Source organism: Sander vitreus, chromosome 8 (genome assembly GCF_031162955.1).
Source record: "Sander vitreus isolate 19-12246 chromosome 8, sanVit1, whole genome shotgun sequence".
NCBI lineage: Eukaryota > Metazoa > Chordata > Actinopteri > Perciformes > Percidae > Sander > Sander vitreus.
The window spans coordinates 27,087,218-27,113,666 of record NC_135862.1 but is presented as its reverse complement, the minus strand read 5'-3'; the positions used below and the strand labels follow the sequence as shown (position 1 = coordinate 27,113,666).

General features: G+C 41.6%; 1 protein-coding gene across 2 annotated transcripts; it reads left to right on the top strand.

The window, feature by feature from the left end:
- The first annotated feature begins 994 nt into the window (after nt 1-994).
- On the top strand, nt 995-26,109 carry LOC144522544 (BTB/POZ domain-containing protein 10-like). 2 transcript variants are annotated; one of them, XM_078257714.1, is made up of 8 exons: nt 995-1,140; nt 6,287-6,522; nt 6,696-7,017; nt 7,502-7,604; nt 11,850-11,970; nt 14,448-14,645; nt 16,508-16,618; nt 24,616-26,109. In XM_078257714.1, exons 2-8 carry the CDS (start codon nt 6,336-6,338, stop codon nt 25,086-25,088), a joined length of 1,515 nt encoding a protein of 504 aa, XP_078113840.1. In that variant the 5' UTR covers nt 995-1,140; nt 6,287-6,335; the 3' UTR covers nt 25,089-26,109. The 2 variants fall into 2 exon arrangements, with proteins under 2 accessions (XP_078113840.1, XP_078113839.1); XM_078257713.1 differs by lacking the exon at nt 995-1,140 and adding an exon at nt 2,192-2,581.
- The last annotated feature ends 340 nt before the right edge of the window (nt 26,110-26,449 follow it).

Here is a 26,449-nt window from a genome sequence, read left to right as displayed (position 1 = left end):
AGCTGAAGCAGGTGCAGGAGCGTCAGGTGTGGCTGCAGATGAAGCTCCGGGGAATCCACACCGCCCCGGCGTGGGGCAGCAGTGGGGAGGCACCGGAGGAGATCCAGTAGCCTATACGCTTTGAACTTATTGGAAAGCTCCTCTTCCTCCGCAGCGCTGTGGAGGTCTGGCAATGCAAGACTAGAAAGCTCGTGAAGTCAAAGCACTTATTTTGGTTGATTTTATTTGACCTTCGACGGTCGCAGCAACATTTCCAACACCCCTCTTACAGACTTTTAGACTACTTTATATATTTTTTTAAAGGTTTTTAGGTGACTGCATGTGTCCGTCTTTTATTAGAATGTGGCCTTGCCTACTTTTAAAGTTTTACATGTTCACTATAGGCCTATTTCTTTTTTATTTATGAAATTGATATTTATGAAACTGTCTGATAAACTGTCTTGACGAGGCAACGCTTTCGCGTTGTGTAGGCTATAGCACTTTTATTTAATAGGTGGTGGTGTAGCTAAATCACTCTCGAAGCTACTTACGCTACTTCATTAAACTGAAGGAGATAATTGAGTTGGACCATTTTGTTTATGATTTGGCAATGCCTGTATCAAAGGGCATTCACGTCTTCCATTTCAATTTCATTTAGTTTAAATGTAGTTTAAATGTAAATGAAATAGTATAGGCTATATACTATTTTTACATGTAGCCTAATTTTGAAGTAGGCCGTTTTATTTTTTATAAGTAGATGTGTCACAGTCTACGGTGTAGCTAATATGAATAAATAAATGCATGCATGAATTGAATAAAATTGTTTTTAATTATGTTGTTTTACCGGTTTTTATACATTCAGAAATGTCGCCCTACTGTTCTCTACATGTATGCTACAATAGACGTGTGCGTGTGTGATTTGCTCTCTTAATACATCCATGGTGTGATTGCGGGGGGTTGTCCCTTGGAATGTGCGATTGTCTCGCGATATGTTTCACGCGAGCTCCGCTTTCCCAAATGAAAACAAAGAATCCACAGCCAAGTGTAGTTAAAGTAAACGGAGGTTTCTACGAAAACTCTTGTCTTTTGTCTTACACGAATTGCACAGCGGACTGTTTAAGCAACCGGACAAAACATAAAATCGTTATGTAACGCAAGGAGGTAAATACATGTTGTCTATAAACTCTGGCGAGGTATTTAACATTAACGTTAGCTTAACCAAGAGGTTAACACAAAGTTACCAGGCTAACCAAAAAGTCTAAAATCCTCTTAGCCACTCTAAAGTCAAATAAAGCACGATGTCGAGTGACTTCTTGCTTTTTACATATACAATCACATTTTAAAAGCAAAAACGGTAGAATTGAATTTTATTCGGTAACGTTAACGTTATAGCCGTGTAACGTTAGCCTGAATATTCTGAATATCAGAATTGATGTTCCAGACAGAATAAATGTGTCAATATATTTCCTTTAGCGCTAACGGTAACGTTATCTGTTTAACTAACGTTAGCTAACGTTATACTTCTACTGAAATATAACGTTAGCTAACGTTAGTAGCCAAATCGAGGAACCATGTTTAGAGCTAAAATTTATGAATGTTCTTTTCATTTTTTACTTTATGTAGCTTAGCTAACACTAACGAATGATATATTAAGCTAACGTAACGTTTACACCGTGCAGATCACAAGCTCTTTGATGAGGTGGAACCAAATTTGGTCATACTTTAATAAATCTGGGCCCCTCTGTTTGTTGATTTATTGGAACTTGAAGTAACACACGCGTGCAGCCTACTTGTATCTACATACAAATTGATATTACAAGCATGTAACGTTAAAGTATAGTGTTTTCAATTAAGTAGTTTTTACGTTTTGTGAGGTTAAGTTGTGACTGTATCGTTTGCATATTATTTGATGGATGATCGATGTGTAACGTTAACGTGAACTGAAAACACCACATTCAGCCCAGTGAGTAAAGTAGTCCGGAGGTTGATGTTGTAGTACAGACAGATGTTCCGATGGTTAATCCCACACTGCATTATCTGAATACCTATTGATTTTTACTCTAAGATAAAACGACGGGAAAGACGGAGGTGACTTAAGTATGGCTCCATCTGGATCATGAAGTTTTAATTGGGAGTCTTCTGAGAAATGACGCTAAAGAAATCCTGCCTTATGCACCTTATGCCTTGATGACATACGCCTAAGTATCATCCCTCCATGAAATGCATTAATAGCAATTGGAGAACTCAGAAGAGGGAGCTTACAAGGAGCACGTGAAGGCAGCATCGCTCTGATTCAGTCAAGCACGCGGCCATTCACAGTTTAGTCCCTTCGATGACTCTGAATGACTAGCCGGTGCGCGTCTCCCTCGCCATTTAGCTAGACACATTTAGAACTTTTGGTCGAAGCGGTGGATTTTTACAGGCGAGTTAAAATCCAGGTTGAATGTGTGAAACGATGCTGATGAAGTTGGAAAGTAATGAGCGAGGATGAAGCTGCCGGGAAGCCCGCTTTGTTCGGAGGAGCACAAGGCTTTTGTGCCTCTGTCATCCCGCAGCTCATCCCCTGCTGCTTTGTCTTCACTTGGCCCTCCGATACCGACCGGTAGGTGCACGTCCGCTTTCAAAGCACCATTGTGTTACATGTACAGAGTTGGTACCCGGCTCTTGGTAGGATTTACTGTAATTATAATAGACTGACTGTATTATCCTTGATGGTACTCATTAGGGAGTAAATAGTGATTATTTATATATATATATATATATATATATATATATATATATATATATATATATATATATATATATATATACCGGTATGTCTTTTATGTTCCATGATATGATAAATTCCCATAATATTCACTAAAAAAAATAAGGATGCTTTTCATATTGTTGTTGTAAGGTTGTTTTTCCCTGTTAATATTTAGCACCCTTTTTAATGGATTTTTAACCCAGACTGCTGCAGAGAGCAGCTTCTCTGTCCTTGCCCGTCAGTGTGTTGGTGTCAGCAGCCGCTAAATAATAGATGGGACCCTCACCCGGGGCTCTCACCTCATGCTTTGAATAGACTGCTAGGATGCCTCTTTATCTGAATTATTGTGTCTTAGATGTGTTGGTGAACTTGACTAGTATTTGTATTTAACACCTTAAACGTGCACCCAGAGCTTTTGTAAGCACCATAAAGGCCATGCAGCGAAATAAGAGGGTGATTGTAATATCAGAGGGCTCGTGCCCAGTAACAAGAAAAATGAAATATTTGCCCCCTCTAGTTCTCTGCTTGTCTGAAATCTTGGCTGCTGTGTATGTGCATTGCCATGTGAAAGATGATAGGAGCTTCCTGCCCTGAGTGAAATATTGCTGCTTCAGTTCCTTTGTTCCCTATAGCCGGCTGGTCTGGCCACTGGCTGCCTGCCTATTTGGCGTGAAGACCTGCTTTTGTTTTTAGTATCCCATTTCTGCCAAGCATTCTAATCTCAAAAGAGATATAAAAAAATAACATGTATTTATTTATTTATACATACAACATATTATAATCAGTCATATCTTGCTATCTAGCTATGTCACTTAATTGTGGCAGTTTGCAAAAGAAGACCTAAATCTTTGTCAGTATTCTCATCAGTATATATTGTATAATCATGATATAATGAATAATAGGCCTGACTACTGTTCTATGCCTTTTATATGAAGAGCCTTGAATTATGTTTTTTTCACATTTTCAGTGATAGGCAGTGTATGTTATATGCTGGGAAGTTGTCCTCTGTGTGTCAGACAGCTCACCTGAACACGCTGAACCAGAAAGAGGTGTTTGCACATGCACTTGTGCATCTTTCGATCTTTCCTCAGCTGCTATGGTGACCTTTGTCTTCAAGGACATTGCAAGATTCTGCAGCAATGTTGTGAAGCTGATGTTTTAAAAACTGAAATAGATGTTTAATGTTTTACTCTTTGATTCCTGAAAGGTTACCCTTTTGAGAAGAGCTAAAAAAAATTATCAATTAATTTCACTATAAATCGAGGTGTGTGTGTGTGTGTGTGTGTGTGTGTGTGTGTGTGTGTCTCTCTCTCTCTCTCAAATATCTCGACAACCGTTCATCTGATCTGCTTCACACTTGGCTTCCTGGGCACCCAATGAACTTGGCGTTTGGAATTTTCAGCAGTTTGGACAGCGTTGGATATTAATCCACTGTGAATAAAACTAAACGATCACACCATAAAGGTTGAGGAAAAAAAGGACAAAAACAGTGACCTGTGTATAAAGGTTGAGAAATCTCTAAGATAATCTCTAAATGAGCCATAGCCAAACTGCAGCTGATTGAACCGCTGCAACATGTGACAGGTTGAGTTTTATAAAAACAAATTATGAAAAACACACAAATTCACGAGGCCCTTTACCTATGCCATATGGTAAAACCGCCTGTGACCGCACAGTACAAGTTCTGCTTTCAAATGTTTACTCAAAGTAAAAAGACAGGCATTATCAGCATAATGTACTTACATTTACTTAACGTCTGTTCAAGGTGGAGATTTCAACTGTAATATAATGCTGGATAGTTTAATGAATAATGCAACATATTTTAATTGTGATCTTTTGTGAGTAGAATCTGAATGTGCAACATTTTCTGTCAGGTACATTTTTAGTAGTACAATGTAGTCAAAGTTGCGACCGCTTTTTCGGCATTGCCCTGACTCCCTGAACAAGCTGCAGAGACTGCTGCACCCCGTTCACGTAACAGCAGCAGTTAAACTGTGTTTCATACTATGACGGTTACATTTGCAATTAATCCGCGGTTCACATGCATGCCGAACCATAGGGGCGGTCTGTTACACTGCTGTATATTCAACATCACAGACTATTTATTGATCAAGAGAATATAGGCCTATTTCAAAATAGAAAACATTACACTTCATAGCATTTTGTATTCATAAACACTATTGTATTATTGTACAAATTTAGTAGCTACCTTATGTAAATCACTCCTAAATCTGCCTCAATGAGCTCAGTCAAAGCTTTATGTGTTAGTGGTGTATTTAAGAGTCTGGCCATTTGCTGTGCAGAAGACTTTTTACGTCACTAACTTAATTTTTATCAAATAAAAAAAGAAGCCTCTCTCGTTCTGTCCTTACACCCCTCCTTCTCTCTGATAGCCTACAGCAGATGGTCATTATATTTCATAGCAGCTCTTTTCAAGTGAGCAAGGCTCTCTTAATTACTGAGACCTGGATGTTTCTGGCGTATAAGAGCAACACTATTGATCAGATAGCCAGCTAAACTGTCGCAGTGGAGGTGAAATGGATACATTCATCAACACAACTACAGGAATGTCATTTATCATAATACAACTGAATAATAATGTAGTTAGAAACGGTTTGGGACCATTCTTCCCCTCTCTTATATAGATACCGAAACCTTTAGTATCTGATACTCATTATAATCCAATTTTTTTACTCTTAAACAAGCAATATGTGTAATTTGTGAAATCGAAGAAGCTTGCGGTGACTGTCTACATGCAAAACCATACAAATTCTTTATTTTCTAGAATTGGGTACAAAAAGGATCAAAAACAGGTTTCATTTGACTGGAGAAGTCTCGATACTACTTTGTACTGGGTTTTTTCGGTCGATACCAAGGTATCGGGTTCCGATACCCACCCCTATACCTATCCTAAAAAATCTCTGAAAAAACTGTCTCTGAAGCAAGTAAACAGTTGAGGACCTTTCTATTTGTTGTCCTGTACCTGAGTGAATTCCGCTTACTCAAGATTGTCTCACATGGATACACACTCCAATGAATGCTGGGGCATTGTGTATGTAGGCTGAGGTTGGGTAATTTGGTGTCAGCCCTGTTTCTGCAGCACACTGCTACTGTAATGAGTTGACTGCAGAATTTTTACAGGCTCTCTTCTCGTTCCACAGCTCAGCACTCTAAAAACAAACCCTTTACCCTGAGAAATTTTTGCACAACTGTGTGTGTCAGTGTATACTAGATTTCATTATGTAGTCCTGTATTGTATTATGACAATAATTAGGGTTAGAGTTCAGAAAATTCACGCTTGAGTTCACATCATGGTTTTGGAGTCACAGTGTTCAGTTTGGTACGTTTTTGGTACAGAGAGGGGGCATTGCCAATTTTTACATGCTTTTTAATTTATTTATTTGGCAACTGTTTTAACTATTATTCTGACTAAGAACATACATATAAACACAGCAAAATGTTTTGCAGTCTGACTTTAAGTTGAGTCGCTGTTCAGCTGAAATGAAAGACATGTTCCTAACTTTTTATTTCCTCGGTGTGCTCTCATTTCTCCATCAGTGACCGCCAGTGTGGTTTGTCAGTATTGGACCAGCAGCAGGTCAGCACCATGAGTCGGTACGGTGCCGGTGCCAGTAGCTGTGCCGTCGGCGGAGCGAGAGAAAGAGGAGGAGCAGAACATTACCGGGAGCAACAGCGGCGTTCCAGCGACCGCTCACGTGACTCCTCCCATGAGAGAGGAGAGAGCCAGCTGACGCCCTGCATCAGGAATGTTACTTCTCCTACTCGGCAGCATGGTGAGGAGAAAAGAGAGAAGAAGTTATTATTAGTCTTGATTACACAACCCAAAAGTCAGTTCACTTGCCCAACACTGTTTTGTCCCAATCTCTTAACAACATACATGTATTAATGTATTGTTTGACTCAAAGCTTGCTTCACTGGTGTTCATATGTCCTTCTCTCTCCCATAGACCGTGAACGTGGCGATGGAGGCTCATCCTCCAGATCCTCCAGTCCACGTCCTCCCAGAGTTTCTATTCCGTATTCCCACATTGGAGGGGCCCTGATCGGGGGACACATACCTCGGTCCCTGGGTCTTCCTGAAGCAGACCACCACTTGAAGACACTGGGCCCCGGAATGTCTGATATGATCTACGTGTATGACCTCAGCAGTAAAGAGGGGCATCGCAGTGGACTGAGGCTGGGAGAGAGAGTAACGCTTATTGTGGATAATACAAGATTTGTTGTGGATCCTGCCATCTTCACAGCTCAACCAAACACCATGCTGGGCAGGTAATGACTAAGAGATAGGTTTATTGTAGGTAAACAAACTACAAAATAACTTAAATGTGAAATAGATCATGGAAAGCATCAAACTATTTTCAGCATGAAATTGCTTTTGCTCTGTTCACCTTTCACTCCCGTCTATCAAGTGCCATTCCCATAAACTAAAAGTGTTAACTGTATTAGTGCTGATAGAGCAGTGCCATCCTCTTTCGTACCTACACCTTTTTTTTGTTGTTGTTAGGATTACATACATTTAGATTAGTAAGAAGTATTTAAGCCACAACTTCAATGTCATAACATTTAACATCTTCAATGTGCCATTACAGCTTTGAAGCGGATCAGAACGTAAAACAAACAGCAGCAATACAATTAGATGATCACTGTTCTGCTTAGCTGTCCATTTGTTCTGATATTCAATTTGTTCTATTACCCAGTTATAAGTTAAAGAAACACCTGTTTTTTTTCCCCCTAACGTGTTGTTTGTTTTTAGGATGTTTGGTTCTGGGCGGGACAACAACTTTACGCGATCCAATGAAAAAGGGGAGTTTGAGGTGGCCGATGGCATCAGCTCCACTGTCTTCAGAGCCATTCTGGTGAGAATGATGAGTTTAGTTCTTCATCTGTGGCTGATGGTTCTAGCTCAGAACAGCTCTATATATTCTATACACTATACATTTCTTTACATTTTTGCTCCTCTTCTTTTCTCCCTCCCCTCTCTTGTTCCCAGTGAGTTCAGAACCCTCCTGAAACATACACTGCATCTGTGTGTTGTGTTTGTCAGCAAAACAATATAATGCTTTTCACAAACAATGATCCGTCATGTGTACTGTCGGCCGCAGCCTGAATTAGCGACCTGAACAGTGAACATGCTGAGAGATAACCTTATTCGCTGTGAAACAAAGTAAGTTCAGAGGGGCAAAAAGCACTTACTTCTTGCAGCTTGTTTATTAGTGCCATCCTGTGGTGTTCAGAGGACAAGGCACTGAAGCGCAGCACAGTGTTGGAAATAACAGATTCACTGAACTACATCCATAGCAACATAAACTATGAAACAAAATCACCGCAACACCTGATAGAGGTTTTCTGCCTTAAACACTCCCATAGCCCATACAGTGTTCCATTTAGTGTTTACTTCATGTATGTCTTCTTCAATTTCAATTTCAACTTCTTGAATTTACTTGAACAGTGCAGTGTTAAACAATTTTAATAAATAGAGATTTGAACCTTATTGAAATTAGTTTTGTGTAAATTGTTAATAATTGAGCAATGGGAAAATAATCGCTAATTGAAAAATGAATGGCTAGATTAATCATTTAAAAAATAATCGTTTGGGACAGCCCTAATTCATTCAGAGAGGCATGATTATTTTTATTTTTTTAAACTGAATAAAACTAATTTGTAGGGATAGCATTCCATTGTTTTGTTGCTGTGACAAAAAAAGCAGTTTTAGTAAATTTTGTCGAGCAATGTTTTATATTACAGTCTCCTCTCGTTGATAATCTTGTTTGTCTTATTTCACCATTTCATCTGTTAGAATAAATAGTTTTACGGGTGTTGGAGCCATGCAGTATCTTATAAAGTAAACCAACATTGGTCTTGAAAAAAAAAAAAAAATTCAAAGCTAAATACCTTTTTTTATTTTTTGTTTTTGTCCGGAGCTCGTTACAATGATTTATAACGTGTTTTGTATTGTTATGGGTTTTCTTTTCATTTAATTTCTGCTTATTTTAAAGCACTGCAGTTGACCTTTGTGGTATTGCGCAATACCAGCAGGAATGTATCGACTAAAGGTGTCAACAGCGTTTTGTGTGCTCGTGACCTTGCGAGTTCATTCTTCCAGGAACAACTGGCAAGAACTTTCTCCCTAAGAACACTAGACCGTTCCTTGCATTCTTGGAATTGAGAAACGCTCCTTGATTCGCAGTATGTAATCTCAAAGCGCTTTACAAAGAAAACAGCAAACAACATTCTCATGAATTGAATGATTGGTACTTGTAAATGTTACTGTATAAAGCCGGTGCATGCACTTGCTCGCCTGATGTGAGGAGCTAGACAGAGAGGGGAGAGGGAGGCCTGCAGGAAGATGACATTTTTTTTCAAATGCTACCACTCTAGCCATCTCACAAGCACACTCTTGGATTGAAGGCACCCCTTCATTCCTCCATCATCTTAGAAGAATCTGTCTGGCTATCATTTAACTAGTCTGGATCCAGCTTCTTATGTGCTTCTCTATCCCGCTTATGATTGACCCATCTCCTCGAACAAATAGTCTTGGGCTGAAAGGAACCTGGCTCCCTGCAATCAGACATACTGTAGGTTATCATGTATCCCGGTCCAAAATTCCTGGACCATGTAATTTAAGTAGTTTTAGGTTGTTTGCGAAATCAAAAGAAATATAGCAAAACTGACTACTCACTTAGTTTGCACTTTTATTTTGCAAACACAAAAAAGGAAAACGTAATTGTATGATGACTTTTCTTTTGCCAGAAGAGGGCACTACTGCTCTGTTGACAGTGGGGCATCCCATCTTTCTATCTAAAGTGAGACGTATGTATGTATGTATGTATGTATGTGTGTGTGAGGGCGTGTTTGGGGGAAGGTTACCTGCACGTCACACACATACACCACATGCAGAATGCTTTACAACACTGGGGGGTTCTTGCATCCAACATTAACTACATGATTGCTGGATATACCAAACTAACCTTTCTTCACTTTCCTGGAGGCCCTAATCTTTTCAGTGTCTATTATTTCGCTAAGAGGAAACTCAATAAAAAGCCATTTGCCAACACTAAATATCAAACAAAAGCCACAAACTATATAGTATTAAGTTGCTGTGAGCTGTAGCCTACATTCACTTCTAAACAGAGGCGGAACATAACGTAATCTCGGAGATTTTTCCTTCACAACGCTGTGCAATGCAAGAAAATCTCAGAGCTGAAAACGAGGCAGACACATCAGTTTTCATCACACTCGCCCTGGGTCGGGTTAATTAAGTCTACTGCTAACTTCTACAACACTAATCCCATTACCGTCGCAAAAATACCCCTGCGAATCAAATCCCTTACTTTACCGTTAACCGTCAAGCCACTAAACCTGAATGGAAATTAACACTTCTGCTGAAGTGTTAATCAGTGAATCTGCAACGTTCTCTGTCAGGTAAATCACTAGGTCAGTATTAGGTTATACAGTGGAGTTGCATATTAAGTGGTTTAGGGTCCTTCTGTAAGTCATTTTGGGGTACTATTTGGTTTTGAAGAATTCTACAAGCAGCAATAACACAGGCCAAGCATTAGGCCCGTTCCAAACAGCCACATTTTCAACGGGCACTGTACTAGTAATGTGAATGTGTAATGTTAGTCCTTAACAAAAACATTGTGCTGAATATTGTAAAGGCATGTTTTTTTATTATTTTATATGATAATATAATATATTGTAAAGTGTAATTTAACCTCTGGTTTCTTCTGGCTTCAGTCAGTATGCACTTCGAGCGGGCAGTATCCAAATCGATATCGTGATAAATATCGATGTCATTCAAAATGTGAAAATATATCGTGATCAAATGTTTTGCCATATCGCCCAACCCTAGTTAACATGCTTGCTTATTAATGCTGGAAGGAAATTGCAGCAACATGTTGTGTTCTTGCTGTGTTGATGTTTTCTATTTTAACTTTTGTAAAGTATCTTGAAAAGCCCTCTATAAATAAAATGTTTTATTAAGGCCCGAGTACGAAAGTGCCAGGGGCTTAACGCATGTTCGAGTACTATAGGATGCACAAACACTCACAAAATGTTGTACCCATGTTGAAACTACAAAATATTTCAGTTATTTCAATTGGGCTTGGGCGTGGCACGTCGGGTCTTAAGCGCCCCCAATTAGTTTTAACCTTTAAACACATTTTTGACGCCCTTGATATACTCAAACTCATGAAAGCTGGCACACACCTGTGAGCATTGCGGAACGATACAGCAATTTGGTTTACCGGGCTCCATATTGGCTCCTAGTGCGTGGAAGTTGCTCCATAATTTTACAAAATTTGGTACCACAGTGCTCTATCATTTTGGACATATTTCACATTTCATTAACTCTCCCCAACCAGATGTTGGCCATTTTGTGTTTTTCATGTATTTTCCAACTAATGAGTGAGCGATGCTAAACTGCACACCATTTAGGTACTTAGGGGCGGGTATGGAACATTTTCAAACTCCTTCTAGGCTCTCAATTTGCCTCTGATCTTTGTGAGTGCATTACTAAAGGGGTAATAATTACTTAACTGTGGTTATGTCATAATGCGTTATGGAGACAAGAAAGTGAGAGAAGTACAGAAAAAGAAGTGAGTGATGCCCGAGCTTTCTGTCCTGTGTGCCCAGTCTCTCATCCTTGTTTCCATTGCAGCCTTTTAGTGTTGGAGTAGAAACTCCTCCTGGGAAACAGCCACTGTGAGTGTCTTATTTGTCACGGGCTGCATAGAGACAACAAGAGGATGGAAAGTGGAGCAGGGAGGGAAAGTGACGTTAGCTTTTGCTCTCCACCCCTCCCCCTTCTCTTCCTAGTGTCTCTCTCTCTCTCTCTCTCTCTCTCTCTCTCTTGTGTGTGTGACGTCTCTGTTTTTTACTTTCATCACAGCTCACTCTCCATCCCTCCCTTTCCTCTTCCCATCCATCTCTCTCTCTCTCTCTCTCTCTCTCTCTCTCTCTCTCTCTCTGCCGCCTGTGTGATTGAAGCAGCACCAATAATGGCGTCTTGTTTTTTCTCCCATGCTTATGTGTACGCATGAACGCCCGCCATTCTGCCCGTTGATTCCATTTGTGTGTGTGCGTGCTGCTGAAAATGGCAGGATTACTACAAGTCGGGGATAATCCGCTGCCCTGACGGCGTTTCCATTCCCGAGCTGAGGGAGGCATGTGACTACCTCTGTATCTCCTTCAACTACAGCACCATCAAGTGCAGAGACCTCAGTGAGTACACAAAACTGTACATGTGGCTTGTTTAGCTGTTGATTCACTGTCTGAACTGTGTAGAGCTGCAGACTGATGTAGTTGCTGGTTTTGTTGACACGTTGACTTTGGTGAGTCTGAAGCAAGATCGTTTTCATAATTTTTGTGTTACTGAATTAGAGCAGAACACAAATAGATGTTGCTTTTTTTGAAGACAGAATGTGGACATAACTTTATATTTTGCATATAGTCAGCCACTACCTTTATTTTCATTTAAAATAAATGAAAACAAGTTAGCAGCAATATTATGTTCACAATACAGCAGACAATATCGTTGATAGACATAAATACGGCATTTACTGCAGCTGTTATTGTAAATGTGACCCTCTGTCAGAACTAAAACTAGGCACAGACCTTCCGATTATCATCATAAGTGCACAGTAGTCTAGATACCTGAATAATAAATTGTGACAGGCTCATGTGGCTGTTTGTTCAATGTTGTTGTTCCATATTTGACGTACTTGTGAGCACATACTGTTACATGGAAATGCCATTTTGTAGATGGTGCATGTCCGTGTGCATTTGTAATATTTGTGCATGTTCGTGCCTCTTGTTTGTGCCTCCGAGTGTGTGGGAGAAACAGCTTCAGCTCAACAGCTGTGTGTGTGTTTGGCTCTGAGAAGGTGGTGATTAGCAGTGAGAGCTAATGCTTGTTATGCGGCACATAACCAACCAAGGCGTGCAGGTTTTATTCTTGTACCAACAGGATGGGGTTTTTCAGGGTTTTATGTCATTAGTTGTTGCTTTTCAGTGTGTTTTTTTTGTGGTTAATTTGAGTCTACTTTAAATCAATCTCTGCTCTGGAAAGACCCACACTAAGGCTGTACATATAAGCCATGTTTTCTGTTTGTATATTTTAAGAGTTTGCATTCAGAAGTTCATTATATTCACATTTATTATGTTTAAATGTTTAAGCAGCTCTACACAGGTAATATTTAGGTCTTATCAGGTGCAGTACTGCCTGAATATAGTCAACTGTAGAGCAAGAAGTTTCCATAAATATACAGCCTCGCTCAGGTAAATTGGTCACATTACTGTTTACAGGAAATCTCCTTTAGCCTGTGTACAAATTAAGCCCATGACCTTTAGGGAGATAGTTGTTAACCCTCTGGGGTTGAGCAGGATTAGAATACATTTTTCATATATTTAGAGTAATGGCTTCACAAGTTTTTATCATACAAGCATGGCAAAAATATTGATAGAAACTTTATAATTTACACTTTCCAATGTGTCCACTGCCAAATAATGTGATTTTTGTGTGAATTAGTTAAAAGCTAAAAGTTTTCAACCATTGTTACTAGGGGTGTAAGAAAAAATCGATACACTTGAGTATCGCGATATTTTATTTTGCAATACTGTATCGATTTTCAAAAAGGCAATAACGATTTTGATTTTGATTTATTTATTTAATTTTTTCACGTACAAAAATATTTATGTAAGACAGTGGTTTATGTTGTGTTCAAACCCCCTACCACTAGATGGCTATGCTGAGACACACCACTAGTGTCCTTGCCTAACAGTACCTAGCAGTGCCTGACTTATTTCTAGAAGCTAACAACGTAGCTATGGCTGAACTTTGGCCTACTTTAGCATGTAAAAATTAGCTCACTAAGAACCTGTGAACCACAATCCCAAACTGGCAGTTTGATTTTCTGTGTACTGAATTGTTTACCTAAAGTAAACTTCTTTGACTTTTATGCACATCATGTCTTTTTTTTAAATATTAGTTTTTCTAAAATGATACTTTAAAAAAAATCCCAATATATCGCCTTACGCACAGTATCGAAATGTGACTCATGTATCGTGATATGTATCGTATCGCCAGATTCTGGCCAATACACAGCCCTAATTGTTACCTTATTGATTGGTTTTTTCTTACTTGAAGTTGTCAGTATTTAATAATCAGTGGTTTGAATGTCTCGTACTATTTGTTGTTGCATTTGTAACTTGCCTAAATACTTGGTGTCACACTAACTTTAAGTTGTGATTCCTTTTTTAGGTTTTTGTTTGAGCTCCTGTAATATTATGCCTCAAAAACGTGTGTGTGTGTGTGTGTTCTTATACTGTATGTGGATGCTGTGTTTAATAAGAAGTTGAATGTATGAATGTAGCCAACTGCACCTCTGACCACTTGCTTGATTGGGTGAAAATGTCAGTGCAGTGGACATGCAATTTCAGATTATGTACAATATTCTCAAACTTTAAATTCAATTCAATTGTATTTATAGTATCAAATCATAACAAGAGTTATCTCAAGACACTTTACAGATAGAGTAGGTCTAGACCACACTATAATTTTTAAAGACCTAATAGAAATAGTACTTGGCTATCCTAGTTGTTGGAGGACAAGTAATTGATTCAGCAAGGTGTTCTACATGCTGTCCTCTCTCTTTCTGTTGTCTTCTCTCAACACGGATGTCTTCATGGTTCCTCCCCAGGCGCCCTGATGCACGAGCTGTCTAACGATGGTGCCCGGCGTCAGTTTGAGTGTTACCTGGAGGAGATGGTGTTGCCGCTGATGGTGGCCAGCGCTCACAGCGGAGAGAGGGAGTGTCACGTGGTGGTGCTGACTGATGACGATGTGGTGGACTGGGATGAAGAGTACCCTCCACAGATGGGAGAGGAGTACTCACAGAGTAAGATACTGTCACCATCACCGATACTGAATCTGTTGCCAAAAACCTGGTTAAGATGCCTTCTTTTATGAAAACCGGCTACTGTGGCTTGAACACTTTCTGCAACTGCTGCATTCTTCACACTTTTTTACTTTCAGAGTCATAGTTCTGGCATTTTCTAAAGTTGCCAAACTTGAAGGTGGAGTGTTAAGCTGTTTGTCATAGGCTCCGTCCTGAGTGATCCGATCACAAGTGGACAGCTCTAAGTACAGGTGTGAATTCACCCAGGACGCATTGAAGATGCATTGAAATCAGATCACTCAGACCATATTGTTTTAGCAGTGTGTACAGGAATGTGCCCTGGACCACATTGAAGGGCCGCCTACTCAACTCTAAGCAGAACAACGTACTCATTCACTGGCTTTGGCCAATACAAAACGTCAAATAAACTGAATGGGTCCCAGTGACCCAAAGGACAACACAAGGGTTAAGTAGGGTTAGTTAACTTGGTGGACCTTTTTATTTTCCAACCTCACACAGACGCCTTTTGTTTAAAAGGATCATCACTCTAAATGTTCTAAACACTTCTCTATCAAAGTTACATTTTGACTTTGGTGCATGCCGGTTTAACGTTCATAACTTTGGCTATTATGCTCCTGTTAGCTGGGCGTCTTGCTCCAAGGCTAATTCCTTGTGTCTATGGCTAATTAGCTAGTTAACGTGCTAATAATGCTAACATATAATGTTAAATAAAATATTAGAATTTACTCACCGAAAAAAAAATGTAGCGCAGACTTCTTGAAAGGGTCTGTTAGTACAATTAAAAGCACAGCAAGCCATATTATATATATATTATGTCAGATATTTGCATGAAAAATTCTCCGAATGTCACACACACAGCCAGGCACTCCAGTGCAGTGACTCAACTAATGAAATGACGGGGACACCTAGCAGAGCTGCAGCCTAGCGGATAGTGAAGATGGGCATTTCCATAGACATAAAATGGACCAACAGATCCGTTGCTCTGGACGAAGACCAGTGAAGGATATTAGAAGCACTTTTCCGGTGAGCGCTGAGCGTTACTGCGCAGCCTCCAACTGAGAGAGATGACGTAAATGTGACGTGAGCCTGTCTGAAAGTTGTAAGTCTTCTGCTAGCTTTGCCAAGAGAAATCTCAGTCATTCCGAATCTTGCATCTTAACATAGGCACAGGCTAATTATTGCTAACTAAAATGCTAGTTAACATTAGTAATTAAACTTAAACAGCGAATGTAAATCGAAACTGCCTGCGAGCTTCTCCTGTACTATACGGTAATTCCTGCGGTGGTTATGACACAATCGTTAGCCTATTTTTACAAAAACGTCTACTACGGAGCCATAACGTGAGATACAAGGTAATGGAGCCTTTTATACATTGTCGTGTTTCTTTAGAAATAAGCAATGGACAAATAGAGTCTTTAAATACTTCAGATGTAAAGTTATTCGCTGTCAAAGTAGCGCCAAAATGAATGGCAGTCAATGGAATGCTAACGGTAGGTGACGGCTTGGTAGCATCAAAATGGCGCCATAATGGCTGCTGAAAATCCCCAACAAAATGCACTATTACCAACTTTTTGACTTACTGTGGTCAGCTGTTTTAGTGAATTACTAAACCTTATTAAAAAATGAAACTGTTTTTTTTTTCAAAGATTTATATCTTTAGTGGTAATCAATGGGCTTGAGGCTCAGTGCCACACTCCAGGTAGGGATGTCAGAAAGTATTAAGAAACATTGAAAGTATTGGTCTTTTTTTGGGATTCAATGACGATAACAAAAATCTTCAGCTGTTGCTGAAGGTAATGTGGTGGATTCATGTATTAAATGTCCCTCTTTTCCCCCAACAGTCATCTACAGCACCAAACTGTACCGCTTCTTCAAGTACATAGAGAACAGAGATGTGGCCAAGTCAGTGTTGAAGGACAGAGGACTGAAAAAGATCCGGCTGGGAATAGAAGGTACAGAGTTTCTCCAAAACTAAAAAAAAATAATTTACAATAACACTAATACATCTAATTGTTACTGGGGAGTTTTATCTCTGTTTCTGCTTTAGAATTTGAAATCTGGAGATTTGAAGAATTCAGTAGGGTAATCATAATTTTGCAAATAGGCCATTTCACAAGAATAAAGCTCAGAGCACAATATTTCATAACTGGGCTCTTTCATTTCTGAAGATGTTTGTCTTTAGCCGTTTTTCTCTGCAGTAGCCCAACTGTAGTGAATACAACACTGTTGGCCTCAGGGGACCTTTTTGAGTTAAAAAAAAACCCATAAACAAACCTAGAAGGAAGAACATTTTAGGTCATGGAAGCAGTTTCACTTGTTAAAGAAAAATACTGGAGCTTTCAAAATATGATTTGGCATCACTACATGTCCTCACGCTGGGTATGAACACCATGTAAAAGTGTCAATGGCTGAATTCTGAGGCAATAGAACACCAATAAAATGCTCTCCAAAAGTGTGTTTTTAGTAACCTGTTTTATGTAATGTCAAACCCAAGCAGCAATATTTTGCTGTTTTATGTGTTATGTGCCGGACTATTTCTTGGCCAGGACCAGTCACTTCCTAGAGTCTTCGAAATACCACTCCAACAAGACAGCTGTAGTCCCTAATACGCTTTTTTGGATTTTTCCCGTTGTTTAGTGTGTTATATAGTTTTTGTGTATGTAATAGATGTATAAAGTAAACAAAAAACACACATTTCACTCAAAACAGAGCTTTCTCTCCCATAGACAGCACCTTTTCTCAACTGCCTAAAAACGCGTTGCCCACATTCCTGTTTGAAATTCTTCAATTAGTGATGTCACTGATTGAGAATGCCAGCCCAGTTTTTTGTATGTCCTGCCCAAAGAGCTCAACAGTAGGGTTGCACGATTTTTTGTTTCATCGTCCACATCGTGATGTGCGCATGTGGATAGTCACATCGCAGGACGTTGCGATGTTGACGCTAAAACTTTTTTTGCTACTTAATAGAAAAGTAAACTTTCACCATTCTTCTTTTACGTGATTGTTACCGGCCGAGCCTTTCCCTTTTAAGAATCAGAATCAGAAAGGGTTTTATTGCCAAGTACGTTTTTTTTAACACATACAAGGAATTTGTTTTGGTGTTGTTGGTGCACGTCACACATTCTTTAGATGGAATATTAAACAATATAAGTATAGGTACAAACAATATAAGTATATTTACACAGTATGTATTAAGTTAAAAATAAAGAATAAATAAAGATATAAATAAAAAATAAAGAGCAAAGAGCATTACAGCAGAGAGAGAACAGTGGCATGCAGGTGGAGAGTCAGGGTGGTTTCCGGGCCTTGTTAATAAGGCTAGTGGCGGAGGGGAAAAAGCTGTTCATGTGACGTGAGGTCTTGGTCCTGATGGACCTCAGCCTCCTGCCAGAGGGGAGTGTCTCAAAGAGTTTGTGTCCGGGGTGGGAGGGGTCGGCCACAATCTTTCCAGCACGCTTCAGAGTCCTGGTGGCGTAAAGGTCCTGGAGCGGCGGCAGATTGCAGCCAATCACCTTCTCTGCTGACCGAATGACACGCTGCAGTCTGCCCTTGTCCTTGGCTGTGCTAGCAGCGTACCAGATGGTGATGGAGGATGTGAGGATGGACTCAATGATGGCTGTGTAGAAGTACACCATCATTGTCTTTGGCAGGTTGAATTTCTTCATCTGCCGCAGGAAGTACATCCTCTGTTGTGCTTTCTTCACGAGGGAGCTGATGTTCAGCTCCCACTTGAGGTCCTGGGAGATGGTAGTTCCCAGGAAGCGGAAAGACTCCACAGTGTCAATTGTGGAGCCACAGAGGGTGATGGGGGGCAGGTGGGGCTGGGTTCTTCCTGAAGTCCACAACCATCTCCACTGTCTTTAGGGCGTTGAGCTCTAGATTGTTTTGCTTGCACCAGGTCACCAGGTGGTCAGCCTCCCACCTGTAGGCGGACTCGTCACCATCAGAGATGAGTCCGATGAGGGAGGTCTCGTTCGCAAACTTCAGAAGCTTGACAGACTGGTGACTAGAGGTGCAGCTGTTGGTGTACAGGGAGAAGAGCAGGGGGGAAAAGAACACAGCCCTGGGGCGATCCGGTGCTGATGGTCTGTGAGTCAGAGACGTGTTTCCCCAGCTTCACATGCTGCTTCCTGTCAGACAGGAAGTCAGTGATCCACCTGCAGGTGGAGTCAGGCACGCCTAGCTGGGAGAGTTTCTCCTGGAGCAGAGCCAGGATGATGGTGTTAAAGGCAGAGCTGAAGTCCACAAACAGGATCCTGGCGTAGGTTCCTGCGGAGTCCAGGTGCCGGAGGATGTAGTGGAGGGCCAGGTTGACTGCATCATCTACAGACCTATTGGCTGTGTAGGCAAACTGCAGGGGGTCCAGGAGGGGGTCAGTGATGGCTTTGAGGTGTGAAAGCACAAGGCGCTCAAAGGACTTCATAACCACAGAGGTCAGGGCGACGGGTCTGAAATCATTAAGTCCTGTGGTCCTTGGCTTCTTGGGGACAGGGATTATGGTTGAGGTCTTTAAGCAGGCACGTGGCATGTCTCCAGTGAGGTGTTGAAAATGTCTGTGAACACTGGAGACAGCTGATCAGCGCAGTGCTTCAAGCTGGATGGGGAGACAGCATCCGGTCCAGCAGCTTTCCTGGGGTTCTGTCTCCTAAAGAGTCTGTTGACGTCCCTCTCATGGATGGAGAGAGTCGTCACTGAGGTGGTTGGGGGGGGGGGGGGGGGGACCTTTATGGAGGGCATTGGTGGGGAGGCCCAGGACCCTGCTGAGGTGGGGGAGATGGAGGTGAAGCACAGTGGCTGTAGCTGTAGGGAGGTGTTGTGGAGGATGGTGTCAGGACTGTCCTTTTGTCTTTCAAATCGACAGTAGAACTCGTTCAGGTCGTTGGCTAGGTGTCGGTCATTGAAGGAGTGGGGGGTTTTAGGCTTATAGGTGGTGATCTGCCTAAGACAGTCGCAGAGTCGTTCGCTGAGAACTGGCATTGGAGCTTCTCAGAGTACCGTCGTTTAGCCTCCTTCACTGCCTTGCTAAACTTGTACTTCGACTCTTTAAATCTGTCTTTGTCCCCACTCCTGAACGCCTCTTCCTTAGTCAGCCTTAACCTTCTGAGTTTGGCTGTGAACCAGGGTTTGTCATTGTTGTAACTCACCCTGGTGCTTGATGGAACACAGCAGTCCTCACAGAAGCTGATGTATGACGTCACAGCCTCTGTGTACTCATCCAGACTGTTGGTAGCAGTCCTGAACACATCCCAGTTAGTACACTCCAAACACGTCTGGAGATCCTCCACAGCCTCACTGGTCCATTTCCTTGATGTCCTCACTACAGGTTTGCAGAGCTTTAGTTTCTGCCTGTAGGCGGGGATCGGGTGAACCATTACATGGTCAGAGAAACCCAGTGCAGCACGGGGGACTGCGTGATAAGCATCCCTGACTGTGGTGTAACAGTGATCCAGAATGTTCTCCTCTCTGGTCGGACATTTAATATGCTGTCTATATTTAGGGAGTTCATGAGTGAGGTTCCCTTTATTAAAGTCTCCAAGGACAATAACTAGGGAGTCCGGGTTGGTCCGCTCCACACACAGTATCTGGTCGGCGAGAATGCGCTGTGCATCCTGCACGTTGGCCTGCGGTGAGATGTAAACACAGACCAGAATGAATGAGTGGAACTCACGGGGTGAATAAAAAGGCTTACAGTTTATGATGAAATATTCCAGGTCAGGAGAACAATGCTGCTGGATCACTGTCACGTCGTTGCACCAGCCGCTGTTGATGTAGAAATAGATTCCTCCACCTTTTAGTTTTGCCGGAGAGATCCGTGTCTCTGTCCGCTCTGAAAAGCTGGAAGCCTGCCAGCTGCAGCGCAGAGTCCGTTATTAATCCACAGAGCCACGTCTCCGTGAAGCACAAAACAGCAGATGAAGAAAAGTCCCGGTTTCTCACCAACAGCAGTTGTAATTTCTCCAGTTTGTTGGGCAGTGAGCGCACGTTAGAGGAATATTCCCAGGAACGGTGTGCGTAATCCTCGCTGGCGGAGACGCACAAGCGCACCGGCCCGTTTCCCTCTCCTCCGACGTTTCGCTGCGTGAGCATTAGGTGAGCACACCTTTGACCAGAATGTCCAAAATTTCCAGTGAAGGGAGAAGAAAAGTGGGAAATAAGGTGTTGTTCCCCTGAAGTTCACGAGCTCTTCACTGGTGAATGAGATACGGGTACCATCGCAAGAAACAAAGTTAAAACACAAAACAAAACAAAACCGAGCGCACCAACACACTGTGTCACCATTCTGCGGCGTCATCTTGGTCATCAGACAGGTAACCATGTGGGCAACATGTGTATGTGACATAACGTTAGTCCGACGGGGGTTGTTATGGGAAGTGAGGCTCTCTCGTGTGTAGAAAAGTACCATAAGCGGCAGCTGCCGTAGACACAGTGATGCACATGCCAGAAATTGTCCAGCAGCCAAGGATGGATGAAGCACAATCAGCAGGCCTCCTCACCCACCTCTGGTCTCTCTGTTTGTTTTTTATTTATCTGACCAAAGGGCAGTTTAGTTGCATTCTGTATACATGTGAAAAGACAGTACTGTATTTAATTACATTGAAGCATGTGTAAGAGCTGTGAGTGAGTGAACTGTGCTGCTGGGATATTGTCCCTTACTGGGAAAGTGGATTTCAGTCCCTCTTTATAGTCTGTCTTTATTTGGAGGCAAGTTAGTAAGTTGGACATGAAGATCCACTTTTTCTAGTAAATGTGAATGCCTTGATGAAAGGGTTTTTGTTTTACACAACATCCAGGTTTTAAGAAAATGATTAACTTCCTTAATTTTTTAACCCAGTTGATTTGGTTCCTTTTCCATGGGTAGTGAAGCTACAGTAGTCAGTGTTTTTATGTTCGCTGCAAAGACGAAATAAATCACCTGATTAATGCAACAGGGGGGGAAGGGGCGAAAATACTGGTTAGCTGATTGGATAAACCATCTGTCTATCAGCACCTTTGTTGGTGATAGACGGGCTAAATCAACCAATCAGATCAACGATATATCAAACTCTTGCCGAAACCAGTCGGGAGGAGCAAAAACATCTTTTCCTCCGAGAAAAGCCTCCAGTGCCATCTTTTTGCTCTTCTTTCAAAGACGGAATACTTTCTAATTCAGATAAAACTTGCGCGATAGCTATGCTCATCTCATCCGTGGAAGCCGCCATGATGTTTAGACTGAACAGTCGCTTCTCGTTGCGTCACACCTAAACCCGCCTCAAAACCAACGCTGATTGGTTGGTTGTTTGGCGAACCGCTCCAAATTTTCTCAAGATGCCAGACTGATCTGCGAGTGGAAACGGTCTCATGAGGCTAGCTGCTACCAGCCAGGCTAAAGCTAATATAGTTAGCCTAAAGAAACAAGGCGTCTGACCCAACTAACGTTACCGGTCGGAACCATGAAACTGGAAACGTAACACTAATCTACGACAGCAGTATGTGTCTGATATAAGGTAATTTACACTGATTTAAGTGTTCTTGGATACACAGTTTGCTGCTAGTGCATGACATGCAGGCTCTGCATGCACAGCGAACCACCAATCACAATCAGTATTGATGAATTTATCAAACAAACAAGCCGGCCCCGCTAGTCGACCACAACCTGAAATTTAGAGGAAGCAACATGTCTGCATTATTAATATCATTCACTTTAGCCTGGATTGATAGTATTTTATGAATACAATGGTGTCATGTCAGTCAACCAATGTTGACTGAAATGTTGACTAATTTTCCTCTCCAAAATAACTTCAGAAGAGTAGTCACAGGGCTTACTTGCTCTGGTGTATGTAAAGTTTTAAAGTTCAACAAAGAACGGTTCGATGGTCGATGCACTCCCCTACAAAATCACCCCGGTAGTCGAGAATGAGTTATTATTTTCAAATAGAGCTATTTGTCATCAAAAAAAATATTGCAAGTTCAGTTTTTTCCAATATCGAGCAGGTCTACTCAACAGGGACCGCACACTTTTTTAACGGTTCTGGTTCCGCAAGTGTTTATCCCCATTCAGTTGTTCCATTGACATTTCATCAAAAATCATGACCATGAAACATTTAATTTGGTGCAAAAAAAAACATTTTGAATACGACAAAAAAGGCAAAGGTACAAGACTGTACAGAAACTATCATACTGTAGACCTCAATAGTAGCAGCTCGCTCTAGGCATCCGCGGGTAGGGTAAACACTTCCATGGTAACATTGAGTTGGACCAATCAGAGAGGTCGGTTGATTTCATACGGACTTCTAGCTTTTACAGGAGCAGAAACTTGTGTTTCACAACCTCACAGCTCGTGGTCAGTCTACCTTGGATGCCCCCCCGTAGCGTTAGCGTAGCATCGCGTACCTGTAACCCAGCCAGCTACAAAGAACTAGTAAGCGTCCAGACTTTTAAAAGCATTGAGATCAGCACCAGTGTATGGGGATACCCCGTTTACCACATGGTACAGATTGTGTGGACTGAAGTCGAGCAGACTGCGATTTAATGAGGTCCGTGAAAACGGAGGCAGGAAGAATTAAGGGTCGGTATCCAATCCCGCTATCTCCAACATCTCCAAATACTGCTCTTTGTGAGCACCTACCAGAGGCCCTACCTTGACCGATAACGGCACAACTTGTTCAATAGAAGAAGCCATAAAGCTGTAAATACAGTCTATTTAGTGTTATGTATTTCAAACTGATTGTAACTATGAAACTTTCCACTCGTCTACTACTGTTTAGCTTGTTATTGCCGGTGATTTTGCCGTCCATCATGGCGTCGTCACGTGGTCATGGTCACGTGTTCATGGTCACGTGTTTGCAAAGGGTCTATAGGTGCTGCCTGAGCAAGCAAAGCCTGCCCAGTGGCTTGTTTGAATTTGGTTCACCAGTCACAACAGAGTGGGCCAGCTGACCAATCAGACAGCAGTTTAGGTGGAGGCACCGAGCAATGGGCAGTATGATATACTGTATGTGTTTTTTTTTCAACATCAACGCATGTAAACATAGGGCCGCACAATTAATCAAATTTTAATCGCGATCATGATTTTGGCTTCCCATGATCAAGCGATATTTAAAATGCTTCATTCCGTTCATAGAACGCTCTGTATCAAATTTTTTAAAGCTCCGTAAACCACTCTCTGATCACGTGCCTCCATGAGCCAATCAGAGTTGTTCCCTGCACCGCGCAGCTTAATTTAGAGGTAGACAGTCACAGAAGACAGAGTAACGTGAGGAAAATTCCACAACAGATAGCAGTTGGTCATAAGTCGTCACAAGGTTTACCAGTTTGTCCAGTAAACGCAACATTTTGTCCCGTCTGTGTTGTTTTTCAGACAACAGCAGTGACCAGTGCTAGTTTGATTCTTTTAGCTCATAGCTTTAGCGGCAGACTGTTGTACGTCTCGCTGTTGGAATCCTCTAAAATGAAATGCAGTCACACTACACAGTTTAGCTGTCAGCATTTTAGCCGTGTTTAATCCAGTTACTACTGTAGCTAACGGTAGGCTAACGTTAGCTGCTGTGTAACGTGTTATTAGTGGTTACTAGCTGGACATGCAGCAATGTTTCTGGTGCTTCTAACGTCTGTTTTGGAGCATCAGACATGTACGCAGACACAACAGACAACACAACAGCTGAAATGGCATACTCCTTCATAGTATCCTTCAACAAAGGAAGAATGTAGCACAATATGGATGTGAAAGCAGTTATAATTAGCCTATGCGACAATAAAATTTGTTTTGGTTAAAATCAACAAATATCGTGATAATTAATCGTGATCAATATATTGATCAAAATAATCGTGATTATCATTTTGGCCATAATCGTGCAGCCCTATATAAACCTATTCTAGTAGATCCCGAGTACAAATGGGATGCTGAAAAGGAGTATAATAGGGGCTCTCTAAATGTTCTTCTGATAAATCTTTGTTCTTTTGTTTTCTCCAGGCTACCCAACCTATAAAGAGAAGGTGAAGCGGCGTCCTGGAGGTCGTCCAGAGGTCATCTACAACTACGTCCAGCGTCCCTTCATCCGCATGTCCTGGGAGAAGGAGGAAGGGAAGAGCCGCCATGTGGACTTCCAGTGCGTCAAGTCGAAGTCCACCACCAACCTGGCCGCGGCTGCCGCAGACATTCCCATGGACCAGCTGGTGGTCATGCACCCGCCGGGGCCACAGGTGGACGAGCTGGACACTCTGCCACAGCCGCCGGGTATCAACGACCCCCATCAGCTGGGGCTCGGACAGGGACCAGAGAACACTGCAGGCCCACAGCTATCGCAAGGCTACGAGGGCCCGAACCAGCAGGCTCAGGACACTACGCACAGCCTGTCCCACAGCAACCAGCAGCATGGTAGCAGCTACACTCAGGCCACTTACCACTACGAGCCGGACACAGACACACCGTCACCCACTGCATGAGACTGGCTGCACACTTAATCCCTCCCTCCACTGCGGTGTTCACACTAACAGCAACAAGTGCTTTTATTTACATAATTTCACTAAGACAAATTCAGAGCTAGGAAATGCTAAACTAAACTATAACTAAAAAATAAACAACTTTCACATAATTGTAATGTGAGCATTGATTATCAACTTGCAGTCCTTCCACAAAATGTAGGAAATTAGAAAATAGTAACACTGGTAAAGAAGCTAAAAGCACAGACACCTGGCCTTTAACAGCCAATAAGCACACAAGGTTTAAGTTGTTGCCACTTGTTGCTTTCAGTGTGAAGGCAGACTTTGTTCTCCCGCTGCCCCACAGTCCTCCTCCCCTTCTCTTCTTCCTGAGTGGGAAAACACCACTTTGCCTTCTGTTGCACCTCCGCTGCAGCCTTTCTCAGTCAACACTGTGTCCGAATGAGCGGAAATTGTCCAGCAGCCAAGGATGGATGAAGCACAATCAGCAGGCCTCCTCACCCACCTCTGGTCTCTCTGTTTGTTTTTTATTTATCTGACCAAAGGGCAGTTTAGTTGCATTCTGTATACATGTGAAAAGACAGTACTGTATTTAATTACATTGAAGCATGTGTAAGAGCTGTGAGTGAGTGAACTGTGCTGCTGGGATACTGTACCTTACTGGGAAAGTGGATTTCAGTCCCTCTTTATAGTCTGTCTTTATTTGGAGGCAAGTTAGTAAGTTGGACATGAAGATCCACTTTTTCTAGTAAATGTGAATGCCTTGATGAAAGGGTTTTTGTTTTACACAACATCCAGGTTTTAAGAAAATGATTAACTTCCTTAATTTTTTAACCCAGTTGATTTGGTTCCTAGTTCATGTTGAGTCCATGTTTTCACTCTTTTGCTCCACTCCTGTTTGTGTTCTGGCTGACTTGCTCTGAAATTTCTGCACAGGTTCATCACCACTGCTGTGAGCACACAGGATGTCAGAAGAGATGTTGAACAAAATGTTTTTCTAATAAATGGTATTCACAACACTCTCCTTGGATGACCGACTCCCAAATTATTTATTTTTTTAGTAGAAAGTCAGGTACAAAGCATCTTACATTGTACACAAAACAAAGATCCACCAAACAGACAAACAAAAAGGGAGGAAAAAACAAAACATGAGTATGACCAGGGGACCAGTATAACAATCCCTCTGAAGCTTTTTTACTTAAAATCTGTTCTATATGGGTTGATGAACTCAAGCCATCCTTTCAACATTTCTCAAATATGCCTATCTTGCATACCTGTCAAAACATAATTTTTTTTTCCATTACAACAATGTCTTGCATCACATTAAATCAGTCTGCTAATGTCGGTTGTCCTTTATTTAACCA